Source organism: Chrysochloris asiatica, unplaced genomic scaffold (assembly GCF_000296735.1).
Source record: "Chrysochloris asiatica unplaced genomic scaffold, ChrAsi1.0 scaffold00054, whole genome shotgun sequence".
In the NCBI taxonomy this organism is placed as follows: Eukaryota; Metazoa; Chordata; class Mammalia; order Afrosoricida; family Chrysochloridae; genus Chrysochloris; species Chrysochloris asiatica.
Window position 1 is genome coordinate 12,239,350 of NW_006408572.1, and position 11,172 is coordinate 12,250,521.

The following is an 11,172-nucleotide window of genomic DNA, read 5'->3' on the forward strand; positions in this document are numbered from 1 at the left end:
CCCTGGGACCATCAAGGGAGAAGACCCTACCCAGAGAAACAGTGATGCCAGAGATCGAGGCAGAGAAGATGATGTGGAGAGATGGAGCAGGTGGGAACTCTAGACCCAGAGAAGGGGAGGGGCTGTGTGCTGATGACCGGGAGAAAGGCTTGCAGGGTATATACCCTTTGGTTGGTTGATGATGCATTGAGGGGATTGTTTAACAATGGCAATGAAACAATATTATGATAGGATGAATGTAAAGTTAATATTCTCCCATGTAAACTATCACATAATTCACAATAAAACATTTTACAAAAAGATCAAACCAGAAGTTAAAGTAAAGACTCAATCGCATCAAACGGTAGAGAAGGGAGGGAACCCATGGATGGCACCATGATTAATACTCTCTTGCTGTTAACTGAAATGATGGTGGTTATAATCTACCCACAGGCACCTCAGAAGAAATGCAAAGTGAATCCACTTGCAAAAAATCAGCCATAGAAAACATTATGCAGCACATCATCATGAGTTGGAATGACCAATGGCAACTGGTTTGGCTTGGGTTTAGATAAGGGAGATACTAAACAGGAAAGAAGCAGCAGTTGGATCCTCATGTTTGTTGTTGCTAAGTTGCTGTCAAGTGGGTTCTGACTCATAGCAAACCTGTACAGGGTTTCCAAGGAGTGGCTGGTGTTTGAACCAGCCAACCTTGTGGTTAACAGTCCAGTGCTTATCCTATAGCGCCATACCAGGACTCCATATGTCTCCAGGAAGACTTTTCACAGTGAGTCATCCATCTATTACAAATACCCTTCACAATGTCACCCAACGTGCTGGTCTTCCAAAGGAAAAGCCAGACAGACCTGCCAGCTGCCATTTCTCCTCCCAGTGGGTATAAACATCACTCAAAAAGTCTCGACATTGCAGGGGGAGAGGAATCTACTAATTTCGCAATTAAGTACAAAGGGGATCCGTTCTGACCTTTTGTTAGAAAGCTGGTCATGTGCTGCCTTGCTGCTGTTAGTAAGAAGGCGCATGCTGCAAGAATAATGTCCCCTGGAGTGACCTAATAAAAGTCAAATACCTTACATGTACACACGGCTTCCTGATCTACCAAACATTTTCTCTCAGTGAAGTGGGACCAGTATCTGTGTTCAGAGATGAGGTCTTCCAAACCATAACATGAAAGCATGACTGTTTCCGGCTGTGAAGACTACAAGAAGGTGAGCGTTTCATTCTCATTTCTAGACGGTTAAGGATGTCAGGGACTCACGCTGATTAGTTGCTAAGGCAGCGTTTGTACAGCAGCCCTGAAACCACACACCTTGTCCACTGCTTTCAAGTCCAGCGGGCTGGTCACCTGAGCAGCCCAGCATCTGACAGGTTAGAGAGGGCTGGTTATATATGAACAGAGGCAGATAGCATGGTGGGCCAAAGGAGATTTTCAAACACCAGGAGCTGCAAACATGGGCCACAGCCCCCAAATCAAAGGGCAGGATGAGTTGGTTAGGATGACAGAAAACACCTTGGTCTTGTCTGTCAGGGAGTACGGTGGCTCTGTAGGGTAAACACAGGAATGCAAACCTCAATGTTGAGGATATCCTGTGAGCGTTCAGCCCTTACAGCAGAGTATATGGCTCCTTCCCAGTTATCTAGTGCTGCTATAACAGAAGTACCACAAGAGGGGAGCTTTCATAAACAGAAATTTATTTTCTCACAGTTTGGGGAACTAGAAGTCAGGGCTCCAGCTCTAGGGGAAAGCTTTCTCTGTCCATTCTGGAGGAAGATCCTCATCACTTTTCAGTTTCCATTCCAAAGTTCCTTGGTGATCATGTGACATCGATCTTCCCTTCTGTTTGTAATTACTTATTTGCTTGCTTAATGTGGTGCTGTGGGTTAATGTGCTGGACTGCAAAGTCAGTTTGCCTCATAAAGTCAGTGGTTCAAGGTCACCAGCCACTCCTAGGAAACCCTATACAGGGTCGCTATGGATTGGAACTAACTAGACAGCACTTAACAACAACAATGTACTCTTGTGTATCTCAAAAGAGACTGATTTAAGGCACACTGCCTCAAGTGCATAACAAAGAAAGCCCATTCCCCAAAAGGATTATATCCACATGTATAAAACAAAACAAAAAATCAAACCTACTGTCCGAATCTAGTCTCACAGGACAGAATAGAATAGCTCTTAGGGTTTCCCAGACTGTAAATCCCTGTTGGAGCAGACAGCCTCATCCTTGTCCCGAAGAGCATGTGGTGGGTTTGGATCAGGGACCTTGTGGTTAGCAGCCCAATACTTAACCCACAATACCACCAGGGCTGCTTCTCCACAAGTATAGGGCGGTTAGGATGTACAACACATTTCGGAAGGATACACTTCAATCCATAACAGCTGCCTTAAAAGATAATGGCCTAAGGAACAAACCCTTTACTTTGCCTTTCATAGTATAAAAGAAAAGCACTGTATTAAAAACAACTTGTGATATAACCACCCACTGTGGAGCAGTTTGACACTTGAATAAAAAATTGAACTCCCTACATAACCCAGAAATCACAATTCTAGGTATCTACCCAGAATTCGTCAAGACAGGAACGCAAACAGAAACGTACACACCAATGTTCACTGCAGCACTTCTCAGAATAGTCAAAAGGTGGAAACAACCTAAGTGTCCAATACATGAATGAACACACAAAATGGGGACTCCTGGTATAGTGCTGTGAGTTAATGCACTGGGTTACAATGTCAGTTTGAACTGCAAAGTCGGTGGCTCAAACTCACCAGCTGCTCCTTGGAAATCTTATGCAGGGTCGCTATGGGTCAAACCGACTCGACAGCACTTCACAGCAACAACAATACACAATGTAATATTACTCGGCCCGAAAGAGAAATGAAGTTTGCATGTAGACCACAACATGAATGAGACTATGCTAAGAAAAATAAGTGAGCTGAAAAAGAACAAATACTGTACAAATTTACTTCTACAAAATAAGCAAATGTGCAGAGACCAAAGATTATTAGTCGTCACCAAGGGTAGGAGAGCAGTCCTGATGTGGTGCTGCAGGATAGGCACCGGACTGCTAACCACAATGTCAGCGGTTTATACCTGAGACAGAACCAACTCAAGGGCACTTAACAACAACAACAATCACAAGAGTGGAAGGGCGGGGAGACACAGGAAGTTTGTGTTTCCATGGCAGGAGTTCTGGTAGCACAGTGGTTATGAATCGGGCTGCAAACCTTAAGGTCAGCAGTTTGAAACTACCAGCTGTTCCATGGGAGAAAGATGAGGCTTTCTGCTCCCGTAAAGATTACGGCCTCAGAAATCCTGTACAAGGTCGCTATGAGTCGGACACATCACAACAACAACATGGAGGATGGTTGCACAACTGGAAGAATGTAATCCACATCACTGAATTCTATGAGAAGAAACTTCGGAGATGGCGCTAGGTCTTGTGTGGATGTGTTCCCTTCAGTAATTAAAGGCACTCAGGGAGGCAACATCTATTAATCACCACCCCTAAAGTGCCCAGGCCTGAAGAAGCCAGACTGGTTAAGTCGAGGGCTTTGCCAACAGGAACAGTTGGAAGATCACACAAATCTGGGCTGGAGATTCCCCTGCACTATTTATTGTGTGGTCCTGGGTTAAGAAGCCTCAGGTATCTTTGGGAAAAAAAAAAAAAAAATCCACCAAGCATGGTGATAAAGACCCTCCAAACAGGACTGTCAAGTCTCCCACATTCTACTCACCTCCTGGGGCTCTGGCAAACTCAACTCATCGGGCTGAGCCAGCACGGCTCCCCAGTGAGCTGCCCCTAGTGTGCGTTCCTCTCCCCATCCTTGTGAGTGAGGTAGCTCATCTACAAAGATGGCATCAGTGAGCCATATCTCCCTCCCACACTGCATCTGGACTTGTCTTGTGACCCATTTAACCAAATGATGTACCAATTTGAGGCCTTAAGTCTTACTAAGAATTTATGGATGCCAGCCACCACGTACAAAGTCCAACTACCCTGGAAAGAGAAAAGCCATGTGGCAAAGCCCTGGAGGATGAGCTGGGGCCAGAGATGTGTGTGAAGAAGTCATTTTGGTGGCTCCGACTCAGAACTGCAGCCCCAAATGTCAGCTAACTACAATTACATGACATACACCAAAACAGGCCAGAGAACAGCTACCCAGTCTGCTCAACCCACAAAACCATGCAAGATAACAATTGTTGTTTTGAGACATAGTTTTGGGGGTTGCTTATTACACAAAGGTTTCTGGGAGGCACAAAAATAGTTTATACAGATAACCAGTAGACCACAAGGTCGGTTTGAGCCACAAGGTCGGCCGTGCAAACTCACCAGCTGCTCCTCAGAAACGCTATCCAGGGTCACGGTGAGTCAGAACCAACTCAACAGCACTTAACAACAACTGACCGAAAGGTTGGTGGGTCAAACCCACCCAGGGGCATCACAGAAGAAAGACTTGATGATCTGCTTCAGTAAAAAAATTCCAGCCAAGAAAACTCTATGGAACATGGTCACCATGGGTTAGAATCAACTCATCAGCATCAGGTTTGGGGTTTTTGCTTTTGTTGATTTTCCGATTGTTACACAGCAATAGATAAAAAAACATTCCTTAATTATCCACAGCACTGCGCACGCCCCTAGTTCATATCTTTGTCCCACACACACTCTTTGTAAACTCAATGACATTCACCCAAAATGGGGAGAATGGAGGGTGGAGAGGAGAGGTGTGTACCTGAAGATCAAGATCAAGGCTGACTCTCTGAGCTGTCTGGTCACCCTGAGAAACAATATCATACTTGTTAGTACCTCTGAGGTTTGGGCCTTCTAGAAGATTCTATGAGCAGCATGAATTCAAGGAAAGTTCTGTTATGTTTGCATTTCCAATTTTGTATTGCCTCCCTCCCCCAAGAATAATTTCCCCAAAGCTCCAAGTTTTTACAGATATCATTACAACATGCTCTGTTGTTAAGTGTCATCAAGTTGGTTCCATAGCAACTCTGATAGGGTTTCAGAGGAGGGCTGGTGAGTTTGAACCACCAACCTTGTGATTCAAACCGACTTTGCAGTCTAGTGCATTAACCCTCAGCACAACATCCTCTTGTTGTAGTTATGTGTCGTAGAGTCGGTTTCTGACTCTACAGGTTTTCCGAGAATGTACATCTTTACAGGAGCAGAAAGCCTCATCTTTCTCCCACAGAACAGCTGGTAAATTTCAAACTGCTGACCATGAGATCAGCAGCCCGATTCGTAACCACTACGCTACTAGAGATCTTTCACAACATCCTCTGTTGCTGTTGTTAAGTGCTGTCGAGTCGATTCCCACCCATATTCTCTGTTGTTATTGTTGTTGTTAAATGCCATCTAGTCAATTCCAACCCATAGCGACCCTGTATAGGGTTTCTAAGGAGCAGCTGGTGAGCTTGAACCACCGACCTTGCAGTTCAAACGACTTTGTAGTCTGACATATTAGCCCACAGCGCCACACCATATCCTCTAGAGGTCCCTAATTTCTTCTCTCCATTCAATGAAGGAAGTCCTGGTATGGCACTATGGGGTAAAGCACCAGACCCCAAGGCTGGTTTGAACCCTAAGGCTGGCAGTTCAAACTCACCCATGCTCCTTGGAAACACTATACAGGGTTGCTAAGAGTCAGAATGGACTTGAGGGCACTTAACAACAACATTCAGTGAAAGACTCAGTCACTAGTCACTAGGGTTGGACTCTCAAGCCATTAGGGCTTTGCTGGTACCTACACAGGATTCCTCAGATCCATCCTAGGGATAGAGCTGTGGGCTCCCGCGTCCACCTAGGAGCCTCTATGCACCCAGAGGCTGCTGGTGTATGGAGGTGACTGAATACGCTCCCTCAACCTTCAGCCCCAATCTTATACCAGGCCCATGTCTCTTTCATTATCTCTGCTCCTCCTCAAACAAGTGTTTCAAATGACTGTTATAAGAGTTTTCTGGCCCTTGCCCTTTTCAGATAATTCTCAGATAAGACATGTCTATTGTTAATTGGTTCCAGCTCAGAGTGAACCCAGATATGCAGAGTAGAAATACTCAGTATGGTCTCAAGGCTGTGACTTTTCAGAAGCCGACTGCAAGGCTCATCTTCCTAGGTGCCTCTGGGTGTGTTCGAACCGCCAACCTTTCCAGCTAGTATCAAGCACTTAACTGTCTGCACCACCCAGGGACTCCAAGGCACGTCTAGCTGCTCCTATCCAAGGCCTTCATTTCTCGTGGCCAGCTGTGGGTCTTGAGGATATTAGGTTTCCTATTTGTTCCCATTTGAGAAGCAGATCCATTTCCAAGGCCCCTGGGTTGCACAGACAGTTAACACTTGATAATGACATAAGGCTGGCTGTTTGAAACTACCCAAAGGCACCACCAAAGAAGGGTCTGATGATCTGCTTCTGTAAGAATTACAGCCAAGGTAACTCCATGGAGCAGAGTAATTCAACTCCTTAACATAGGCGGCTGCCATAAATCGGAACTGACTTCACCATAACAGGTTTCATTTGGTTCTGAGCTGGTTCTCTCCTCCCAGCACCTTTAAGAGGGCTGCCTCAGCCCCTGTGAGTGGCCAAGGCCCTTACGGCAGATTCATTGGCCCTACCAGTGCTTGGACTAAGGTCTTCCTGAAAGTCATCTTCTGGAAGCCTGGCCTGGTCTAGAGTGTTTCACCATTTCTTTAGAGGCCTGACCAAAGGGACTTCCCCAATAACTAGGCACAGACCCTCCACCAAGCTGACCTCCTCCCATTGGCTAGCTGACCACCAGAGAAGATCTACCGGCCCTCACAGAACTAGTCCCTAACACTCTTCCACTGGGTATGCACCCTGCAAGCTGAGCCCTCACAGTTCCTCTTCCTTATGTGAACGCGGAAGAGTTCCTTAGGAACTGTTTGCTAGTTTCTCCCGTACTCACCCACACACCCCTCCACCAGGATGGAGTTTCCTGGCAGCACTCTTTGCACCAGAGAGCAAAGGGTACACTGGGGCTCGGGTTGTGTTGAAGGTGCTACTCTCACCTGACTATTCTGAACCAGTTTCAGGTGAGCTGCCACACTAAGAGAGAGTAGGAAGAAAGGCCTGATGATGTACTTCCAGAAAATTCATCAGTAAGAACTCTACAGATTGCAATGATCTAATTGCATTGCATATGGGAGTCAAGTCAATATATAAAGTTCAGGCAGCTAGCGGCAACAACCTCAAGCTCAAATAAAGACAGATCTATAATCCCACCAAAGGAGCTCTGGTAGCGTAGTGGTTACGAATCGGGCTGCGAACCTTAAGGTCAGCGGTTCGAAACTACCAGCCGCTCCGCGGGAGAAAGATGAGGCTTTCTACTCCCGTAAAGATTTACACCCTCGGAAACCCTGTACAGGGTCGCTATGGGTCGGACCCGACTCGATGGCACTTAACAACAACAACAATAATCCCACCAACTGCCGGTCACCATTCCAACCTTCCTTCAAGAGGCTGGTACGCTCCATTCTGACTGTAATCGTTTCCCAGGGCTTCTGAGCATTATGCCCCCAGCAGGCATCTGACTGGTTATCATCACCTGAGAGTTGCCACCTCCAGCATCTATAGACTCTTAACTGGTCTCTAGCTCCTGCAACAACACCCTACCTAAATGAATACCTCGCTGGCCGCTCCTGGAGCTCCTTCAGTCTCATGATGCTGTCTGCTGACTACTCTACCCACCTATTGCCTGCAAGTTCTGCATTCTCCACTAACCAAATCTGTCTTCAAAGACTCACCTCTATCCCATGGGACTCTACTTGCAGATCCCCCAACTCTACCCAGCACTCAGCAAGGCTCAGTGTGCGCATAGAGGAGGTCCCCAGGTGCAAAGTGCCTGAGCCATGATCCTCCCTGTTGAAATTGCTCTAAATCTGAAAAGAACCAGTTGGATTGGAGTAAAACGAAAACATCGGGGTAGCATGAGAAACTCGTCAAGTTGGAAGGTGCAGCTGCAAGTATTTTAGCACAGCACTTTGCCCTCTCCTTAGGAGCCTTGAAGGCTTCGTGGATTTAAGCATGGAGTAGGTAACTAACTACAAGGTCTTTGGTTAGAACCTACCAGCCACTCTGAAGGAGAATAAGGTGATGAGGCTGTTTGTGCCCATAAAGATATTCAGTCTTACAAACTCTAGGGAGCAGTTGTATTCTGTCTGTCCTATAGAATCACGCTAAGTCAGACTCCACTCAATGGCAGTGACTTTGGTTTTGGGGTTAGGAATGCGGTCATGAAAACGCTGATCTCAGGGACTGAGACTGCTTTGTCCAACCCTTCCATCACTTGACTTTAAGCATAGTTGAGACCAGTATTATTATGTTTAAAAGAGGTACAGGAAAGACCACTTGAGCCATTAACAGATATGAAACCATTATTCCTTGAGTTTTTCACAGAGCTGTCTTGGGAATTGGTGATAATGTATGTATCACACCTAGCAGTTAGTAGGTGCTCAGCAAATGGAAGCCATTCTCAGGATCACCTTCACAAGAGGGTACTTCTGCTGCATGTTACTCTTGTTAAGTGTTGTCGAGTCAGTTCCGACTCATAGTAACCCTGTATACAAATCAACCTTGTGGTCCAGAACATTAACCCGTAGTGCCACACCAGGACTGCATGTTACTTACTAGGTGGGAGTTAACTATCTGAAAATCCAGGTAACAGAGATTTCAGAAGAGTGTGAATATGTTATCTGATGTGACATCAATGATGCATACGTAAGATTGTCTCAGTTGATAATCTTGCTAGTCTAGTCACCTGAATCTGGCCTTATCTTTTTATTCCCTTCCTCTTCACCAGGAAAAAGAAAAGTCATTTCACTTTTGCTAATACAGCCTGAGGACCTACCGACCTCACCCCCACCCAAAACACTGTTGACTGAATTCAGCCAGGGAGGTTCCTCACAGGACAGATGTACACCAGCCAAGTTTCCACATCATTATTTCCTGCAAAATTGTGGCCACCACAGGATCTCCCAAAATATGTGTCTTTCCCAGGGCTCCTGAAAACAAGGAGAATCTTTATAGACCAGGTCTTCCATAAACAGCAATACACTTGCTTTCTTTTACATCACAGGGAAGGGACTAGGAAAATTGAAGAACACACCTGAGTCTTGCTTATTACCTACAAGTCAAACAAAACGCGCCTGTCCTCAAAACAGAAAGAAAGGAAATTTTCTAGACATACTCTTCTGATAACCTGAGGAAAGTTCGTTCTAGCCTTTATGCAGCTAAACTTTGCTCAAGCGCTTGCTACAAATCCGTTTCAGAGGAATTTTGTTATTTTCCGCTGGGTCTGAAAGAGACTTCATGTACCTCTATGAAGCCAGGCTGTTTTTCATGTTTCCACAGGATTGTCAGACAAACAAACACTATAACCATTTCACCCCTATCTTCTTTCTTTCTCCTCCTCCCCACGCACTTTTGGCGGGGGGAGGGGGGGGGAGAAGAGATCAAAATTTGTTACTTTGGTCCTTGAAGAAGGTCTGGGATTAAATTATAAATAAATTCATTCTCTCCAATTTGGACAGTATTTTATCAGAACGTTTCCGTGTATACTTAACACAATTGCGGGTAAACTGTTCATTGAATCTGTAGGACAATCCTGGGGATCAACATCCTTTTACTAAAGGGGATATCTCCTAAGGTCACCGCATCCCATGGGCTTTGGAAACTTCAGATCACACTCAAACTGTGACCACGCAGTTCTGCAACTAGAAAGTCAGCGTGGCCTCCAACTGTCACCCAGAAAATAAACAGCCAGTAGACTTGGAACTGACTCAACTGCACTTAACAAGAAGACTCCAGAACCTTATCCATGGGAGGCTGCTCAGGAGAGGCACCCCCTGTATCCAGTCTGCTGACAGAGCTCCAGCTGGAGGCCAGCCAGGTTCAGCTGACCAGCAAATGGGCGGCCCGAAGGCGGCCAGGCAGCCTGGCCCATGGTAGCATGCCTGTCCATGGTCGACAATCCCTGGATTGGAGACGCCCGGCTGAGGAGCAGAATCGGGACCACTTTTCCGACCCCCGACCTTCCGTGCATCTTGCCAAGACCACTCGACTGGACTCGGACAGCCCTTCCCCGGCCCCTGTAGCGGCAGGGAGCGCGCCAGCCCGCTGTAAAACTCTCAAAGGCAACAAGTTCGCGCTGGCTCAGGGCGGCCACGATGTACTCGGAGGACCCAAACCGGGGACGCCAAGGGGGCGCTCCCGGTGCGCCCCGCCGCTCACACCCGAAGAAACGTTCGCTGCCTGTGGCACCCCCAGCAACGCGGAGCAACGAGGCGAAGGAGCGGCGGCTGGGGCCCCCAGCGCCCCTCGGGCCGTGGCGGTCCGACGTCCAGGAGCTGGCAACAGGTCCGCGAGCGCGCTGAGGACCGAGCCCGGGTCTCCCAGCCCGCCCTTACCCCTTACCTCCAGCAATTGCACGTAGCTCGCCGGGAACCAGCCACGGAGTCCGTCCTCCTTCTCGCCTTCCCACCAGCCGCCGTCCGGGACCTGTAGCAGCGTGAGCAGCTCCCCCGCGGCGAAGCGCAGCCCCTGGCTGTGCCGCTCCCCGGAGAAGGGGTAAAGGGTCCGGCAACGGGCGCCGGACATGGCCTTGGCGCCAGGGCTCACAGCGCAGCCTGCATCCCTGCCGAACCCCGTAGGGTGGACAGCCGCTCCACGGGGTCCCAGGCGCCCGGCGCTCCGGGCTCCCGCGCTCTGGGCGCGCGCCGTCTCGGGGATGCGCGGGGTCCCCGGCCTGGCGGGGGGACGCGCGTTCAACGGAGGGAAGCGGAGACTCGCTGGCTTAGGAGAGAGCAAGCGGCGACGCCCCCGGGCCGGGCGGCTCGAGCTCCCAGCACTGGGCGGGGGGGGCGGGGCTCAGGGGGGAGGAGACCGAGGCGCGGCGGGCTCCAGAGACAACTTCCCGGGGACGCGGAGTGCGGGCCACCGCTGCGAGGGCCGGCTCGAGCCGGGGCTGCCCGGGTGCGTAGAAACGCGCTTCTCCCACGAGAGGTGGGACCCAGAGCATCACCCACCGCCGGACTCCTCCGCGAGGGAGGGGCCGGGCGTACGTAGAGAAGGGCTGGCGGCCAGGCGGGGGCTATCTGGGCGCGAGGAGGCGGGATGGGGCGGGACCTGAGCGACCACGCCTGCCGAGGGTTGGGCGC

General features: G+C 48.7%; 1 protein-coding gene across 1 annotated transcript in view; it reads right to left on the reverse strand.

The window, feature by feature from the left end:
• The window catches only part of GAS7 (growth arrest-specific 7), a 322,750-nt gene extending 312,138 nt beyond the window's left edge, over positions 1–10,612 (reverse strand). Inside the window, exon 1 of the mRNA XM_006863425.1 lies at positions 10,430–10,612. Within this exon, the coding sequence (XP_006863487.1) occupies positions 10,430–10,612 (183 nt within the window). The remainder of the gene's footprint in view (positions 1–10,429) is intronic.
• Between the last annotated feature and the right edge of the window lie 560 nt (positions 10,613–11,172).